We start from the raw sequence: 19924 nt of genomic DNA, 5'->3' as shown, positions 1-19924 counted from the left end.
TAAATCTTGAAAAATGTAATAATATTGAGCTTTAATAAGCAAGCTGAACAACTATGATATGAATACTACAATAGCTTAAATTTTATTACATAATTTTTTTAAGTTGACTGCATTTTATTGCAAAGACACCTAGGCTCAGAGAGGAGAAGGGACACATGCAGTATCAGACAGCTGGTTGACCTTTGGCTGGTTAATGCTGAAGTGGGGATATGAATGTTTAAAAACATCAAGCAGTGCTAGGCTTTATAATACCAAATACATCATGGGGCTGCCTTTGGGTAAGAAGAAAGTGGGAAAAGGAAGGGAAAAAAATGTTACTCGAGAAAGGAATTAAGAAGATCTCAATTTCATCTGTAATTTTTCTTTTTAAATAATCAGAAGCAAACCATTAGCATTTGTTAAGTTTGGCTGCCAGGTACATGAGTACTTGTTAACTTATCCTATGTACATACTGTTTCTCTTTTTTTTCAAATTTAATTAAGCCTTTAATTAATGTCACAGAGTAGAGAACTGGTAGATTTGACTATATAAAAATATGAAGTTTATAAAAAACCAAACCTATCATACACATTAATTTAAAATAAAAACATCTGGAACAAGCATGGTTATAAAGTTTGATATCCTTAAGATACAACTGTAAGTTCATGCAAATCAATAATCAGTGAGCCAAGAAGATGAGCAAAACTTAGAAGAGACTCAGCCTAAAAAAATATTCAGCCTCGTTAGTAGTCAAAGTAGTCAAAGTTACAATGCAAGGTACCCCTTTTAACCCATTTTTAAAAATCAATAATCTACAGCAAGAGAGTTTAGACACTTTCACACATTTCTGGTTAGAGTGTAAATTATTTCAACATTGCTAAAAAGCGATTTAGCAATGCAGGTCAAGAGTCTTAAAAATGTTCATTTCCTTTCACACAGTCATTCCACTTCTAGGAATCTGTTCTAAAGACATAATCTGAAATGTACAAAATTTAAGATACACACACAAAAAAATATTGCAGAGTGATTTGTAAACAGCAATGTCTAAGATGGGAGAATGAAAGTATTATTCCTCCATATAAAAGAATACTTAAAACCATAAAAAGCCATGTTTATGAGAAATGTTTAATGACATGAGACATACTTATGGTAAATTCTATATTTCAGGATACAAAATTATTATATGTAAATAATTTTATTTGGAAGATTGCCTATTAAAACAACCAAAAGAAAATATACCAAAATATTTACAGTGGTTAGCTCTGGCTGATGGGAGTAGCATTTTCTAATTTTTCTCTATGTTTTACTTTTACAATCAAGGAAAAAATATTAATTAAAGTTATATTGTTTTATGTAAATGAGCAGTTTACATAAAGAAAATTCCTGAGATAATCAAATTCCATTACAAAATAAGGATTTTAGAAAGAGAATGCAAAACCAGGAGATATACTGAAGAAATGAGAAGGACCTCCAAGGAGCAACTAGAGATTACTATTACTATGAATAATTAATGGAATTAATAATTCCATTCCAGGATATACGCTCCTTTCAGAGGGAGAGGAGCTCTGACTGTCAGAGGGCAGACAGCTGACAGTTGACTGAGGATGGCAGAAGGGCCAGGACTTGAGAGAGAAAGTGCCTTTTATTGACATGCAAGTTCCAGTTCACAGGGCATGGGAAATTCCACGTGCCATAGAAATGAGGTCTCAGAACTATGCCCATTATGGGAACACCAAAAATTAAATTAAATTGACAGCTGAAATAAAATGTACCCATCTGGCTAACACTTGTACATTTATTGTCAGTCCACATTGCTACAAACACATTTGACAGTTCCCAGGGTAAGTGGCTGAATCGAGGCACCAATTCCAGGTGGAATACAGGAGAACTTCTGATGCTCCCAAAAGCTTAGATTTTGAGTTTTGAGTTAAAGTATTAACGTGCTTGAATAAATAAATGCATAAGTAAGTAAATAAAAAGTGGGATTATTAATAAATAGGATATAACAGTTCAAAGTTGCACGAGAGACTTCGGTCTACATGTGTGATGGAAACAGGAGCTGAACAATGTGCACCTCCAGGGACAGCGATGTGAATCCATGCTTGAGAGAACCTGCCTTTCAGAGCCAGCTAGATGGGAGTGGGGATTTTAGAAACCCAGATTTAGGCTATGAGCTCAGAACCAGGAAAATCTGATAGGCATTATCTAAGTAGGCAAAAGAGATTAAAAAAAAAGAAGGTGCAAATAAAAATCTACCAAAGAAGCCAGGCCAACGGGTTAATCCAGGGATCAAGGGGAAACTACACCAACACTGCAAACCGTTGCAGGAACTGGGGGCGAAGAGGACAGAGCAGAAGCAAGGAAAGAGACACTCAGGGAGGGAACTGCTTGGGAAGAGGGTGGAAATTACAGAGTTTGGGCTTCCTTTGAAACTGAAAAAGAAAAATCGTTCTGCATAAGAAGAATTACATGAGCAATAACATGGAAGTGACCAAAAGAATCACAGTGAAATTATGGTAAATATGACTCTAAACTAATTCATTCGGTCAAAAATGTATTATGTGAATGTCTGCTCTAGGCCAACCCCTGTGCAGAGACTGCACATAATCAACTGTAGTCTCTGCCTTGAGGGAAACAAGCTGTACTAAGAAATGAGTACAAAATCCCATGCCGATAAATACTATAAAAAATATAAAATGCCTGAAGACAGTGAGCATTTATTACAGGGTCAAGGAACGCTTCTCTGAGCAGACAGATGTCAGATGAATTTTCCTGGTAAAGAAAATAACTTGCACTAAGGCCTTTAGACCAAAAAATAAGAACAACACAAAAGGAAGACTAGAGAGAGGGAAAAACTTTGCTGTGTTAGAGCATTCTCCTCCAAAGGTGAAGCATGCGTTCTATCAAAAAGATTTTGAGCAAGCACCTTTAATACATGTATATAGACTTACTTACAAACCGTATGCATGCATTGTTTATACACTTGAGTTTTCATTATAAAACATACTCAGAAATTTTAAAGGATGAGATGAAAAATAAAAGTGAATATTCTCAATTTTCTTCCTCCTGGATCATGTGGCTCCAGCAGTAAGCACGTTCCTCCTTTCACAGAACTGGAAGAAGTGAAAGGACCAGCGTGGAGCTGGTGAACGAAGCTGCGGGTTAGCTGGGGAGAATTCACTGCCAGCCTGCAGGGCACGGCCAGGAGGAAAGATGTTACTGCAGTGCCCGGGAAGTCACTGAAGAGCTCTGAAGAGAGAGCAGACATCACCCAGGGCCTTAGTGCATTTGGGCTGCTGTAACAAAATGCCATTAACTGGGCAGCTCATAAACAACAGAAATTTATTTTTCACAGTTGTGGAGGGTAGGAAGTCCAAGATCAAGGCAGGTTTGGTATCTGGCGAGGGCCGACTTCTGGCTCATAGCTCCTTCTCCCTGTGTCCTCGTGTGGTAGAAGGGACAAGTGGTCTCTCTCGGGTCTCTTTTGGAAAGGGCACTAATCCCACTCATAGGGGCTCCGTCTCCAAGACCTAATCACTTCCCAAAAGCCTCAGTTTCCAACACCATCACCTTGGGAGTTAAGACTTCCACAAAGGAATTTGGGACTTGGGGGAAAAAAACTTTCTGTCCATTGTACCCAACTTGCTTTCAAAAAAATCACTCAAGACTAAATCTGAAAGGGAAAGGGTGGAATTAGGGAGATCACACAGAAGATATTGCTAATCCCCATGAGGGAAGAGAGTAGCTTGAACAGGGTGGTCCTGGTAGGGATAGAAGTAAGTGACACATTCAATATAAACATTGGAGGTAAAGGTGATGAATAGTGAATGGATGGGGTGTGAGGGTGAGGCGAAGTGAGGAAGGGAACTTGCTGATGACAAGTTTCTAGCATGGTGGTGCCACTCATTAAGGCAGGTGAAACTGGGAGAAAATTAGCTCCAGGGATGGGCAAGCGGATGGGCAGGGGCTGGGCAGCAAGGCTCTCAGACACCCTAAGTGCTAAATGCCGAAGAGCTGCACTGTGGAGTTGCCCCGCAGGCAGTTGGATATGAAATGTGGGGTGATTAAGGCCAGAGATACAGATGAAGACATCGGCAGCAGACAAGTGATGAAAACCGTGGGAACCCTGACGCAATCTAGAAAGAGAGTATAGAGAAGAAAAAGGTTCAGGACTGAGTCCGGAGAGTAGCTGAGACAAATTCAGGAAGGGCAGAAGTCACAGATAACAAGAGAGAGACCAAGAAGGAGAGAGAGAGAAATCACACGGAATCCAGCAGCCAGATCAAGATACACGTCCACCCAACTGGGCAACCTGAAAGAGGTTTAAGGGCAAGGTCTAGGAAGGAGTACATGGAGGCACAGGAGGAAAGAAGGAAACAGGAAGCCTAGCGGTGCAGGCTCGGCGCCCGGAAGACAGGGGTTATGGCACCGCCCACCTGCACCGAGGGTGGCAGGTTCGAACCCGGCCTGGGCCTGCTAAACAACAATGACAACTGGAACAAAAAAATAGTCGGGTGTTGTGGCAGGCACCTGTAGTCCCAGCTACTAGGGAGGCTGAGGCAAGAGAATCGCTTAAGCCCAAGAGTTTGAGGTTGCTGTGAGCTGTGACGCCACAGCACTCTACCCAGGGTGACATAGTGAGACTCTGTCTCAAAAAAAACAGAAGTTTGGTGCAGAGCGGGTTGGGAATAGAGGGACTATGCAGACAGTTACAAATGGAAGCCTTGACAGCATGCTTGTCAGTTGCTGGAATGATGCAATAGAGAAAATGGGACTGACGGGGCAGGTGAGAGAAAAGATGACTCCCAAAGAGCCAGATCAATTCACAGATTGGTTGGTGGAAAGATGATTGTGTGTGTGGGTTTTTTTATGGCTTTTCGTAGTTTTTCAGTGAAATGAGAGGTCAAGCCCTCAGCTTCACCAGAAAGAGAGGAGGGAGCGAGGGATGGTGGGAAATCTGAGGAAGGAGAAGGTCCGAGATGAAAGCATCAGAGGAAGGAGCCGGGAGCTTCCCAGAGAAACACGCAGGGCTGCGGGCCAAGGGCAGCGTCCGCCTGGGCTGACAGCATGGATCTAAAGTAAAGCAGGATCTGATTTTCTCTGGCATGACCAGCTGTTCAGGACTGTGATGGAGTTCAACCAGGCTTGGCTTTTTATCTTTTGGGTGAGTGGTAATGAAATGGTGAAAGGATTCAAGATAGGGGCGAGCTGTTTTCAAGTAGGTGAAGGGTAAGGATGAAGACAAAAGAAACATGTACAATTCTGAAAAAGAAGCATCTGTACATAGGAAAACCAACGGGGGAGACAGAAAGATGGTCTTTGGAGCCCAGAAGAAAACCAGGTCATTTTCCGAGGGGTGAAGCTGATGGGTTTGTGCAGAGTTTCTTTCACAGGAACCCTCTGCTTCCCCTCCCAGCCCCGACACCCCCTCTCCTATTCCCCTGGGAACAACAGCACAAGAGCGTCTGCCACACAGACAGCCAAGGTCTGGGGAGACAGACAACAACCACAGAGGTGGGGCGAGGTTAACTGGCCATGGGTGTGTCTACGGCGTGATCTGTGGAGTGCTGGGTAATGCCGGGAGGGTTTCAGCTTAAGCACAAGATCGTTTATGTCAGTTTATGTATTGTCGTTGGAATCACACTCCATCCTAGCCACATAATAGTTCATCTGTGATTCAAGTGACTAACGTAGAGGAGGGTTCACAGGTGAAAGGGCCTTGAGAGAAACCACGTGGCCTGTAGAGTTTTATAAGCTTGGCTTTTATTGATGCTTTAGGACCACTGAGTTTGGAAGTCCAGCCAAATTCTAAACTTCACCTCTCTGAATAATATCTCTGCTTTTACTTGGATTCATGTCTTTTACTTAATAGCTACACATCAAGGCCTTCCATTTAAATAATTCTGTACACACAGCCCATTTTATTAAGTAATTGCAGTGATTTTGTAAGCACATTGAACCTAAGTGACAGTTCTAGTGACCATTAAAAAACAGGCTGAATGCAGTGGCTCACACCTGTAATCCCAGCACTTTGGGAGGCCGAGATGGGTGGATTGCCTGAGCTCACAAGTTTGAGACCAGCCTGAGCAAGAGCGAGACTCTGTCTCTAAAAATAGCCAGTCGGAGCAGTGCCTGTGGTGCAAAGGAGTAGGGCGCCGGCCCCATATGCCAGAGGTGGCAGGTTCAAACTCAGCCCCGGCCAAAAAAAGAAAACCGCAAAAGAAAATAAAAATAGCTGACTGGTGGCTCTGAAAAGCCATCTTTGCATTGTTCGTGGGTCCGGCTTCCTCCTCGTCGCAACCACCTCCGCCGCTGCGGACTCTGGCAGCTTTATCGCCAGGGTCCCCGAACTCTGGCTTTCTTTTCCATCCCCCGCATCGGATCACCGACGTGCCCCACCATGTCAGACACAGCGGTGGACACCAGCTCCGAGGTCACCACCAAGGACTTAGAGGAGAAGAAGGAAGGTGTGGACGAGGCAGAGAATGGAAGAGACGCCCCTGCTAATGGGAATGCTGAGAATGAGGAAAATGGGGAGCAGGAGGCTGACAATGAGGTCGATGAAGAAGAGGAAGAAGGTGGGGACGAAGAGGAAGAGGAGGAGGGAGGTGATGGTGAAGAGGAGGATGGAGATGAAGATGAGGAAGCCGAGGCCACCACGGGCAAACGGGCAGCTGAAGATGATGAGGATGAGGATGTTGATACCAAGAAGCAGAAGACGGAGGAGGATGACTAGACAGCAAAAAAGGGAAAGTTAAACTTAAAAAAAAAAAAGGCCACCGTGACCTATTCACCCTCCACGTCCGGTCTCAGAATCTAAAAGTGGTCACCTTGGAGTGGAGAGGCCTGCCCGCCCGGCCACCGCAGGCAGCGCCACCCGCAGATGACATGTGCTCTTCACTACCCAACCAAAACCATGAGAATTTGCAACAAGGGAGGAAAAAAGAACCAAAACTTCCAAGGCCCTGCTTTTTTTCTTAAAAGTACTTTAAAAAGGAAATGTGTTTGTATTTTTTATTTGCATTTTATATTTTTGTACATATTGTTAGGGTCAGCCATTTTTAATGATCTCAGATGATCACACCAGCCTTCAGAGGGGTCTCTGTCCTACTTCTGACTCTGACTTTACTTGTGGTGTGACCAGGTTCATTATAATCTCAAAGGAGAAAAAAAACCTTGTAAAAAAAGCAAAAACAACAACAAAAAAACAATCTTATTCCGAGCATTCCAGTAACTTTTTTTGTGTATGTACTTAGCTGTACTATAAGTAGTTGGTTTGTATGAGATGGTTAAAAAGGCCAAAGATAAAAGGTTTCTTTTTTTTTCTTTTTTTTTTTTGTCTATGAAGTTGCTGTTTACTTATTTATTTATTTATTTTTGGCCTGTTTGATATATGGGTGAAACAATGTTGTCCAACAATAAACTGGAATTTTATTTTGCTGAGTTGTTCTAAAAAAAAAAAAAAAGAAAGAAAGAAAGAAAAGAAAAATAGCTGGTCATTGTGGCCGGTACCAGTAGTCCCAGCTACTTGGGAGGCTGAGGCAAGATGCAAGAGAATCAACTTGAACCCAAGAGTTGGAGGTTGCTGTGAGTTATGATGCCATGGCACTCCACCAAGGATGACAAAGTGAGATAGTCTCCAAAAAAAAAAAAAAAACAGATGTAATTGTTATATATTGGTCTTTGTTTCATAGTCCTTGCTTTCGAATCCTCTCCCCCCAGAAGTTATTACCCTTACACTTCGTTAACTAGTATATAATATTCATGCCTCCATAACCACCATCCACACATACATAGGCTGTACATATGCTTTTCGAACAAATTTAAATTGGCATAGAAATGTTTTCTCAGTTTAGTTGAAATCCTGGTTTATCACATGTATTTTATTCCCTTTATGTTTCACAAGCCCGGCTGTCCTATAATGAACCCTGTGAATTTTACTACTGTCAGGAACATTCCTTCACAGTCAGCCAGATGTTCTGCATCAGTCAAGGAAATTTTTTAAAAAGACCTTAGAAAATAGTTAACGGAATAACTCTATTCCTGGGGGAACAGAGGTATGCAGCCCCTCTGAAGTGTCTGTTCCAATCTGATAGTTCTTTTCTTAAGTAATCAGTGCATGAGTAAAATATTTTCTTTTCCCACTTGCCACTCTTGTGGATATCATATGAATGCCTACAAACCCTGGGCACCAAATTATCAGAGTAAGGGGCACCTCTATTCATGCCACACAGAAGTGTGGTAGCTGAAGACTCGGGATCTGGGTTTGAATCCTGCCTCCACCACTTACTTACCAGCTCTGTTATCCAACTCCTCTGCACCTCTTCTTTACCTGCAAAGTACAGAAAATGCTAGTACCCACTTCACAGGGATGTTGTGAGATTTAAAAGACATGACACGTGTAAACTCTTTGGAACGGTGGCTGGCACACGGTAAGAGCTCAGTGAGCCACTGTGTACTGTGTACTGCACTTCCTGGGCAAGACCCCTCCAAACAAAATAAGTGATCACCTCGGCCACCTTCCCATGACCTTTCATGCATATGTCAGTGATAACAGTCAGCAAACCCAGCCACAAAATAGTTTGGTATTAACATCTTTGTGCCTCCTGGAGACTGTGGGATCAGGGCCCTCCCGCTGTCATCTGCGTTCCCAGCACCTCCCGGGGCCTGGGGCAGAGCAGTTATTTCCGAAAGGTTTTGTCACTATATTCTCAGTTATAACAAAGATTTCATCTTTTGGGAATGAGTTTTCTTTTCACAAATAGCCCAAAATGTATCTGGGCACAGGTATATTATAAAAGAATATTGCTCAAACCGAGTAATATGTTTCCAGGTTAGGAGCTGTGTCTCACTAAAGTAATGAAAGCTTGTTTTCTTGTGTGGCTCATGAAGATTTAGGATACTCTGAAAACAATTTCAAAAGAGACTTCAAAAAGCTTTTAAGCAGAAGCTGCATTGCTAAAATAGGAGTAATCATCCAGGTTTGAAATCCATTTCAAAATATAAAAATTCTTGTTTTTACCTAAAAATCATATCAATTTAGATATCCGAGTGCTAGAGAGAGAAAGAAAGAGAGCACACAGTGGGAGTGTTTTTGTTTAATTTTAGAACCCTGGAAGCCACATGTGTATTGGCAAACTTTTGGTTATAAGGACACATTCCCTTCTTCCCCTCAGAGATTCTAGAAATAGAGTATTTAGTCTATCTCTAGACTATTTAGTTGCTTAGGTTCAATGTGCCTATTCCTTCATTCATAGCACTAAGCCTTCCTGGTATGCCTGTCAGTGGTAAGCCACTTTTTTCCACGCAGCTCGTTACACCCCTCCATCTGTGAACTTCATTATGTCATCCTGTTTTCATCTCCTCACATCTCTTTAAATAGCTTTTTAGTATTTTTTAATTCAGTAAACAAACATTTCCTAGAATCTAATTATTTTCAATGTATTTTGTATTTTTATCATCCATTCAATATAATTTTGGGTTCCTACTGAAGACCAATCTGAAGAGAAGGAGACCTTAAAAAAAAAAAAAACGCTAAATGACAGTCCACAGAATCATTGATGACAGTCCCCTTTATAACCAAAGCAAAATTTTCAAGCTGCAGGTAAATGCCTTTCTTTACAATCTTTCACCAGAGCCGAGGGCAGTCTTAGATCATGTCCTACTCTGTCGCTGGTTTCTCTGAGTGGTTCCCAGACTTGGTGCACTCAGGTGGCCCTGGAGAGCTTGTTAACAGTGCAAATTCCTGGGGCCTTTGCACGTCTCACAGATGGTGCTCGCTGGTGCAGGCCTGTGACTCCACATCCTGGGCAAATGATCCTTGTAGTCCTGGGGCATGAGGTCTTACAGCCTCCTCTAAGCAAACACCAAGACAGGGCCAGGACAATTGGACCCCAGCTCATTTGGCTTGTGTAACATCCCCACCATCAACCAGCTCTGGGAACCAAGGCTGGCCAGTTAACCTCACGCAGCTCGAGCTCCTCATCTATAAACTGGCAAGCAATCCACCTCCCTCAGAGGATCGCCAGGAAGGTCAAAGGCGATGATGTGTTTAGTTTAACCCCTGGCAGAGTCACTGGCATAGGGTAAGTACCATGTCAACAGCAGCTACAAAACTACCATTTCAAAACCTTCACGGCTGTGATGAAATGACCTGTTTAGTCTTCTCCTTTGCAGGTTTAGATTGACCTGACTGCTGTGGTCTGTGTCTGAGCAGGCCCAGCACCTCATTGTCCTCTCTGTGTGTCTAATTAGTCCGTAAACGGGTGCCTGTCACTGCACCTGTCCATTCCAGCATCTCATTAGCGTGCTCTGTGGACTCACCTTGTTCCCCCATCCCTTCACCAGTGTCCCTTTTTCCCTGCTCCCCCATTGGTGCTCACATCTTCCAGGGCCTATTCCTTCCTTCACAGCATTAAGCCTTCCTTGTATGCCTGTCACTGTTCCCTCCTTTCCACACAGCTCGTTACACCCCTCCATCTGTGAACTTCTTTATGTCATCCTGTTTTTATCTCCTCACATCCTCATCCAGCCGTGTTCTTAGCTCCTCCATTCACACTCGCTGCTGTATTCTTTCTGCTTCTTATCACAACCTGCACTTTCCACCCTCCCCATTTACCATTCTCATTTATAAATCACACTACACCCCTCAAGGCCGGCATCGTTACGCCATCACCCATGCACATTCTTATTTGTGCATCTCATTATGGCCCCATCAAACGTGCAGGTCATTCCTCCACTTTGAAATGTTAGTTGTGTTACATCTCTCTGTGTTTTCTCCTCATTATATCCAGTGCCCCTGGGTTTGGCAACAAACTAACAAAGACAGACTGATACATACATATGTTACTTGATTTTAGAAAACTAAATATGTTTCTTGGGCTCCTAGCATCAGTGTTTCTTAAGTCATTCATTTCAGAAAGATTTATATGAATTTATTAGCTTGAAAACAAAAAAAGCTCTTATATGCATAAAGGAGCTTCTTATCTTGCTACCTTCATCATTATAACTATTTTTTATTCTTTTCTTACTGTTTACAAAATAGTGTAGTTATCCATGAATTGACTGTGCAGACATCTCCCTGAAGGAGACTGTTTAAGGATCATGGTAAATTTGCAACTTGAGGAGTGCTTTGGAAGCACTGAAAAATTAAGATATTTTCCCCAAAACTGCTAATGAATGACATTGGCAGGGCTCAAATTTGGATCTTATGGCTCCAAAATCTATGTTCTTCAGAAAATATCTTGTTTCTGAATATCACCTTTGTCATTTCACTGATTCTGCAACACTTCCCTAATTTAGAACCTGGTGTTAGCGTGCTTTGTTTTTCTTCCTAAAACAAAATAGAACCTATTTCAAGTGCTTTGTATTTTATGCTTGATTCTTTGTCTCCAAGTTTAAAAATCAAGATGAAAAGAAACCATAACAGGGAGCTCTGACAAGAATAAGTGCAAAAATCAGCAGGAAGACATGAGCTCTTAATGACTTTCACCGCCAAGGCCAATGTCACACAGGAAAAATAAGGAGACTTCTCTATGGGGGACTTGCAGGGTACAAAGCCCTCCATCCCCAACATGCAGAACCTTTCTATCTCATGGATTCTAACCTCAGCCAGTCTCTGTTTCCCTGACCTGTGTTCTTTGCCTCACTTTTATTTTTAATAAATTTGAAAACAGCTCATAAATTCAGAAAAGTCCAGAAATATAATACCAAATCCCAGCACAAGACAGAAAAGGTGTTTACATTTCTTCCACATCCGCTTCAAATATTTCCCTTTATAAAATAGTATCCTCCTGAGGATGATGTGTGTTATTTCCATGAAAGTTTTTATACTATTATTTTAAATTTTTACTTAAATGTTATCATAGTGCACATATCTTTTGCAATGAGATTTCTCCACTTAATGTTACATTTTTTTAAATATATATATGTGCATATATGTCGAGCTAGCTCATTCATTTTAGCATACATAAAATTTCCCATTGTATCAGTAGACCGTAGTTTATTTTATCCACTTCTCTACTGAGGGGAAGTTCGACTTATCACATCTATTTTGATCACCATTATTTCACTAGTGCTTAGCTCTCTGCGTTATCTGTTAAATAACTGAATGGAGACATTTAAATTTCCAATATCACAGAAAGTAATGCCTTCTTATAAGTCTATGGTAGAGTCAATTGTGCCCTCTCTGTAATGACTCCAAGTAGTAAACAGGTAAACAAAATGACAATTCTTAAATAAAACTAGATCCCGGCCAAATGTTGACATGGATTAGTGTATTAAAATAGTTGTACCTTTAAAAAGGTGCTCTGATTCCCAGAACCTGGAATGTTTCTTTCTGGCAAAGGCAGTCAAGATGGAGAAAATCAGACTATTTCTATAGAAATATAGTTGATTTTTCTCATGGCTTAAGCAACAATCATTTAAGAAGTCATCAGAAATTGTTACAAGCTCCTGATGCCATCAGACCAGCATAGTAAGGATCAACAAAAGCATGGCCTATTTCACACATAAGAAAGGATGTTGGATAGTAATTCTTCCAGAAAATGCAGAGCCTAGAAAGTCCTCCTATTATAATGTGGAGAAAGAAATCTTCCTGCTCGATGGTGGGACTATAAGCTGGAGAGCCGCCTTGAGATACACATAGGAATTTAAAATTTGAACGTCTCATAAGAACAAGGTTTCAGAGCACAGCAAATTAGTATTATCTACTTACAGCAAGTCACCTCTAAAGCTCCTTTTGCCTCAGTCGTCATCCCTGGAACAACACAATGAGAATCAGATGTCACACTACAAGCCTCTCAGGGATGATGGTGTGAGCCACCTGGCCTGGCCTCATAAACTGTTTTATTTAACATAAAATATTGCCATATTCACTACCATTCTGTAGTCACATTATTTTTTATGATTTTTAGATGAGTATGAAAATCTGAGTCTTTAAACCAGATCAAATATTCTATCATATTATTAGTTCTTAAATGAAAGTGTTCTTCATAAATTCTTCCTGAAGTGAATCGAACATGAGAACTTTGTTCCAGCCACTTGTAGTAACAAGACCCATCGTCGGAGTTGCCAGGAACAGCCAAGAAGGAATTCGTTTCTTCCCAACACACAGGGACGTACAGTTAGAGAGTCAGTCGTGATAGTGAGTTCTTCCTCGCCAGCGCCCTTGCTGCCTCTGCTTACTGTCTCCCACCTGTGGCCCGACTCCCTCCCCACAAGCCCCAGCCTTCTGCAAACTTTCAAATTAGGCCCAACTGAGTTGGATTTTCACACCTCACCTTTCCTTTTCAGAGCGCACAATTTGGAATAATAACTTCTCTGATTTTCAAAGGTTAAAACTTTGCTCTTGTGACCACACTATAAATGTTGTCACAGGAAACCAAACTATTGTGGGAAAGAATGAGCAGACACATGGAGGCTGACCAAGTCCTCAAACACCAGTCAGTGGGCACAGGCCAGCCACCCCCACATCTCTTCCCAAGGGAATAGGATTAATTTCCCAGTCAGTGTACATCAGAATAACTTCAGAGAGCATGTTTAAAAATGCAGATGCCAGGGTCCACCACAAACTTACCATGTTAGGCTTATAGGGTGAGACCTACATCTGATGTCAGTAACAACTTTTCTAGAGATTGCTGATGTTACCCTCAACTGAGAATTAACACCCTAGAAAAGCTGGGGCTCTTGAGAACAAGCAGCCAGCATGCAGCATTAATGGATTCACACAACCTTCTTCAATTATTAACATTTTATTCTAAACACTTGTTAAATAAAATTGAAAAAAATGAATTCTTAAAATGTGGCACATATATATAGTAGTAAGAAATACTACTCAGCCATGAGGAAGGATGAATTAATGCCTTTTGCAACAATTTGGATGAAACTGGAGACCATCATCCAAGTGAAGTATCTAAAGAATGGAAAAACAAAGACCACATGCACTTGCTACTGGAACTTACTGATGAGCACGGGGGTGCACAGAGAGCAGTAAAACTCAGTGGAAATCAAGCAGAGAAAAGGGAAAGAGAGGAGGTGGGTGAAACCTACCTGACAGGTGCAATAAACACCATCTGAGTGATGGGCACCCTTAGACCCTGGCACGACTATAACAAAATCAATACATGTAACCAAAAACATTTGTACCCTTGTAATATTTTAGAACTAAAAAAAAAATGTTTTTCATTAATTCTTATAATACCTCAGAGATGCAGGCATATTTTTTTAAAAATAAAAATATTCTGGAAAGGCATAAGAGTCATAGTTGAATAGGCATGAATATGAAAAACCTAAGTGCTGCTTTTAGTGTAAATTGGAGATAAGATCTATGTGCCTCAACTGGTAAGAATTTATAATAATTCATTGAACATTTACTATGAGCAAAGTGCTATTATAAGTATTTTATTTTTCTTTCTTTCTTTCTTTTCTTTTTTTTTTTTGTAGAGACAGAGTCTCACTTTGTCACCTGTGGTAGAGTGCTGTGGCATCACAGCTCATAGCAACCTCCAACTCCTAGGCTTAGGCGATTCTCTTGCCTCAGCCTCCCAAGTTGCTGGGACTTCAGGTGCCCACCATAACACCTGGCTATTTTTTTTGTTGCAGTTTGGCCAGGGCCAGGTTTGAACCCGCCACCCTCGGTATATGGGGCCAGCGCCCTACCCACTAGGCCACAGGTACCGCCCAATTATAAGTATTTTCTTTTTCTTGTCAGGGCCAGGTTTGAACCTGCCACCTCCAGTATATGGGGCCAGCGCCCTACTCATTTGAGCCACAGGCATCATCCTATTATAAGTATTTTCAGAAGATACAAGAAAGAAGTCAGTCCTCATGCTAAGGAGCTTTAATCTAGTTGAGGACCAAAAAAGTCACACCTGAAGAAGCTTATTCATAACCACAGGATGCCCAAGTGAAGGTGCGCTTCCCTTTTCTTCGGCAGCTTCGCACTTCCTTGGAAGGCAGGACTGCGTTGGGCCTTCATCTCCTTGTCCACGGTTCCTGGCACCACATGCTGGGAACTCAAGCATCGTAAATTGAATTCAATAGAAATATCTTTCAGAAATTGAAAGACATAAACAATTGAATTCTAGCATGGATTTGCTGGAAATCTCTTTCGCTGGTGTATTCAGCATACAGCATTTCTTACAAGACCCCCTGCCTGTACCAGATAATATAAAGGTGAGCTGTTTTATTCCTTCAGTAGGTTTGTTTCACACCCCGGACTGCATGTGCACTAGAAATAATGATAAAGATATAAATTGTGGGAAAATATGGGAGACTTTAAAAACGATCTTTGTTGTATGTCTTAAAACATACTTGAAATATATACCTGGAGTCATGCTCTTAACTATCAGCACATGCGCGTGTGAGGCAAGTCTACATTTTGTATCTATGCACAAGTAGCTTTAGGACAGAACTTAAACGCACCTAAACCCAAGTTCTTCCAGATGGTGCTTTCACTGGTTTCTGGAAAATTGTTTCGCAGTTCCCTCTCGCAGTACGGAGACCAGGCTGTAAGACCCAGGGGCCACTGTGCGCTTCTACAGACTCCACGAGAGTTGACTCATGCTATCATCTGACAGCAAAATAATCTTACAAATATCTTCTTACATTTCTAGGCTGCCTACCTTAGACCTTTTTATATAGTTTTTCCAAATTCCTATTGTTATTAATGATTTTTTTTCCCTAAAACTGAATAAGTGTTTATTTAACCAACTATTTTAAAAGATCACTTTCCCTCTAGTGACTTTTAACTTTCTTGAACTAAATGATCCTTGTCAGGAAAATCCTTTTTAGTGCAAACCGACTATGGATTATACATCTTTTATTAAGTCAGTGGAAATTATCTAGACTCAACATTGATCACGTTTTATTGAGCCCTGGTTTGGAACGTAGTTAGAAGAATGTGACTTCCCTAAATGGAATCACCACTTTCACTGAGAATTGGCCGACAGGCACAATCTCCATAGAGTTTCCAGGGCTGTGTAACACATCAGCACAAATTCAACAGTGTGAAATAATGCATATTCATTATATCACAGCGTCGGAGGGTCGGGACTTCAGTTGTGACCTCGCTGGGTGCTCTACTCAAGGTCTCACCACCTTTAGTCGAGGTTTGACTGGTTTGTGTTTCATCCAGAGGTTAAAATGGGAAGGGTCTGCTTTCAAACTCACTCAGGTTATTGGCAGAAATCATTTCTTTGCTGTTGTAGAATTGAAGACCTTATTTGCTTACTGACTATCACCTGAAGGTTGCATTTAGGTCCCAGAGGCCACCCCTAGTCCCCTGCAGTTCATAAGATGACAATCTGCTTCTTGAAGGCCAGCGGGAAGGTCTTTCCGCATCTGCTAGCGAAATGGGTCTCCTATGAGCATGTATGTCCCTAGTATGTGTAATAATAATGGGATTGACATCCCATCACCTCTGACATATTCTTGTTTGGAAACGAGTTGTAGGTCCTTCCCACATTCAAAGGAAGGGGATTTTAAAAACAGATGAACAACAGCAGGTGAAAATTATTGGGGGGGGTCACATAGGGTCTGTTTGCCACAATCTCATTAGACTTGAAATACCTTAGGGAGTGATTTAGAGCTGGATGTGAATTATTTTTACTACTCTTCCAGAGTCCAATTGTCTTAAAGGAAGTCTGTAATTCTCTAAACAAATTGACTTTTGTTCTTTTGTTAAAAAAAAAAGCCATATAGCAATTCCACGGCAAGGCCTAGGGGAGCTATAGAAGCCAAAGGGGGGAAAATGGTAAATAAGAGAAAAATAATAACTTAAAGCTCTTTATTATGTCAAAACCATAAAAATCTCAGTATCAGTGAGTTTCTCAGTATCATGTGTTTCTTGTTTTGCAATTTATTTTGCTTGGATTTTCCACAAATAGGTGAAACTCTATGTGTTTCACCTGTCTCTCCATTCAAAGTTGGCCATTACTACCAACTTCAAGAGTTTCAGAACTCCTGTGTATCTTTTTCACTCAGTTCACTTTGCACAACACCTGAAATTCTCTGTAGAGGCAAGGCTGCTTCTGGCTTCAGAACTTGAACACTGGGAGGTAGCTTGCCATCTGTCTCAAACTTTTTAAGGAACTTTTTGCTAAGACAAATGTGAATTATAGGCAACAACCTGGGATGTTTGTGGTCTCAGAACAACAACAAAAAATAGAGGCACCCTTAAGTATTATTTCAAGTACTTTGTTTGCTAGTAGTGTTTGTGGCGAATGAAAAATTGATCCTTAATTGTGTGGGAAACAGAGAAGTGTGCTGCATGCCAATGGCCAAGCATAGACTTCAGAGACTTAGCCATTTTGAAACTGATATTTATGAACATCTGCTTTTTCCCCATAAATTTTAATATGGATTTCATCCTTTGAAACCTGCAAAACTCCCCAGTGCTTCTTTAGTCTTTATCCTGGGACCATGTGTTTTTTAAAACATCTCCTTTATCTCCAGTGCACGTATTTAAAATCACGTTTGTTAAAACAATACTCCTATATATACATACAGTGCCTATTGGAATACCCACAATAGGGTATTAAATGTTAGTAACCCAGAATGCTGCACTCAGTGTGTTAAGCCTTCAAATTGTCTGATCATAGAACACGAGTCATAAGAGTCTTATTAAAGGACCCTGAAAAGTATTTATTTCTAGTCCCAGCATATCCCTCTCATGATCCCATAAAGATTTGTTTAGTGCTTGCTATGTAACAGGGCACTTTTAGGTGCTGAGGTTTCACTGGCCAACACAACAAACAGAATTCCTGTCCTCCCTGCATTTATGTTTCAAGGAGTGGAAATTCCAAGAATTTCCTTCAAATTTTCGTCTAGTTTGTTGGAAAACAGGCTTTGCAATGGGCTGGCAAACCAATGATGTTACTCCATTCCTGGTGCTAGACTAGGCTCTGGGGGTACAACTCTGAAGGAAATATTTATGTTTCTGCTCTCAAGGATCTTACAGTCAGGCATACTTCTCACCTCTGTCAAAAAATGTAGAACTGGGAATCAGGAACTTTGGGACAGGATCTGGGTAGCCACTTGGCCATTCTCTATGCAGATCCATTATAAGTAGCGTAAACAGTGCCTACACCACTTGGCTCTTAGAAATACTAAGAACTTTTATTATAGGTAGCAAAGGTAAGAGTGTGTACAACAGAAGAAAAGAATCAAAATCACAGCTGGACAGAGGACAAAGGGACGAAAGTCAGCTGGGCACGTGCAAGAACATTAAATCCTTCTTAGGAGGAGTAAGTAACCTTTTAAGAGTGAAGTTCTGGCCACCCTGTAACAAAGGATAGAAGTTGTTAACATAATAGGAAAGCTCAGGAGGATGGTAGAGCTATTTAATTTGGTTAGGCTGATAGTCTTCCATCCACTTACAGGGCAGTGGAACTTCTCTGGACCTCTCCCCTCTGCCTCTTACATAGGAGCACGTTGGCAATGTGCCACAGGGCACAGAAAGCATGGGCTGTCTTCTTGGTGCATCAATTCTACTCAACCATTTGGAGGGGAAAACGTTAACTAATTTACCAATAAATAATGTAAGCCATTACCTTCCATTAAAACCAATGCAACTCTATTATGGAATAGCACAAAAGTTAGCATATACTTTTAAGATAAAGCATAAGAATAAAACAGTGTCTAAGCCAAGGGCTGCAGGGTGAAGCCCATCCCCCCCCCATATTTTCCATCAGCTCCCTATGAAGCCAACCTAATAAAAATGATGTCATTACATGGATAATTGATTCCCAATTTTATATAAAATGTAAGTAAAAGACAAGTCCCCCAGCAGCCTTTCTTTTACCCACACTGCCATTTGGATAGTCCTCCTTTTTAGACAATCTGGAGTTGCCAATAGATGCAAAAAAATTCTTTACAAAGCATTTAAACTTCAAGGCCTCAGCCCTCCACCCCCAACACCCTGCTCTGGGCCCAGGCTTATGCCCTCTGTGTTTCTGAGTGCTCCCGTGGAAGAATTTGAGCTAACTGCTTTTTTCCAAGGCTGGACGAGAGAAGTTGTTTTCAAGGCTTCCTCTTGTCCTTTGTACTCAGATTGAACACTGGCCATCCTGACATCACATCCTCTTTTTCCAAGTTCAGAGTTCTGTGTAGCCAGCAGATCAGCTCATGTTCTTTGTGCTTTGTGTTCCTGAACCAGGATCTGGACCAGGTACAGCTCCATCTGGAAGAAGTGAGGTTCTTTGATGTGTTTGGCTTCAGTGAAACAGCAGGAGCCTGGCAGTGCTTCATGTGCAACAACCCTGAAAAAGCAACTGGTGAGAGAACCCCCCACACACACACCAACACACACACACACACACACACACACTTGCTGCTCTGAACCATCAGTGCCCCTGGGTTTGCAGGGATCTGTGCACTGGGCTGCTGTAGTTGGTCTTCCTTTTGCATAAACATCCTAAGTTGTGCTAAGTACAGAGTTGTGCCTGAGACCTTCTGCTTTGTGCTGAGAAAGGTATCTCACCAAAGCTGTCATGAGAAAAAAGGAAGATGTTGGAAGGGAGAGAGAAGCAATCTCTTACCTCGATGTGATTGTCAGTTTGGGCCATTTTTGTCCCAAAAGTATATTGTAACGTTGAGGGTTAGAGAAGAAGAAGCATTCTGTCACGGAGTGCTCCAGAGCCTCACACAAAATGAGACCACACATACTAAGTGAACGTTTGGCCGTTAGGATGCCAGTCTGTGTGAGGCACAGATTGCTGGCTGATTAGAGCCCACGTTATCTCATAGTCGCCCCTAACCTGTTGCCTCATAACTGAACTGTGTAAAAAGTGAAGTATGTGAAGAGTAAAAAATTATTTGAGGAATAACCACATGGCTGGTTATTCATCCCATCCCCTTCCTTTCTGCTATTTGTAGAGTTGGGTCTCTTGAACTTGCCTAAAAATAATAATTGTTAGTGAATATGAGCCAAAGCCTTTGTTAAACA

General features: G+C 41.4%; 2 protein-coding genes across 3 annotated transcripts in view; both read left to right on the top strand.

Annotated features, from left to right (window-relative positions):
• VEPH1 (ventricular zone expressed PH domain containing 1) overlaps positions 1-19924 on the top strand; it is a 246934-nt gene that overhangs the window by 181010 nt on the left and 46000 nt on the right. For both annotated transcript variants that reach the window (XM_053600821.1, XM_053600822.1), the window contains exon 12: positions 19136-19253. In XM_053600821.1, the coding sequence (XP_053456796.1) occupies positions 19136-19253 (118 nt within the window). The remainder of the gene's footprint in view (positions 1-19135; positions 19254-19924) is intronic.
• On the top strand, positions 6140-7445 carry LOC128592731 (prothymosin alpha-like). The gene has a single exon (XM_053600826.1). It carries the CDS (start codon positions 6380-6382, stop codon positions 6713-6715), a length of 336 nt encoding a protein of 111 aa, XP_053456801.1. The 5' UTR covers positions 6140-6379; the 3' UTR covers positions 6716-7445.

The sequence above is a fragment of the Nycticebus coucang genome, chromosome 8 (genome assembly GCF_027406575.1).
Source record: "Nycticebus coucang isolate mNycCou1 chromosome 8, mNycCou1.pri, whole genome shotgun sequence".
NCBI classification, from domain to species: Eukaryota; Metazoa; Chordata; class Mammalia; order Primates; family Lorisidae; genus Nycticebus; species Nycticebus coucang.
Note: the sequence above shows the minus strand (reverse complement) of the source record. Positions and strands in the feature narration are given on the sequence as shown.

What these genes read in the sequence shown, in the direction of transcription:
- LOC128592731 (XM_053600826.1), top strand. Translation starts at nt 6,380, where the DNA reads ATGTCAGACACAGCGGTGGACACCAGCTCCGAGGTCACCACCAAGGAC.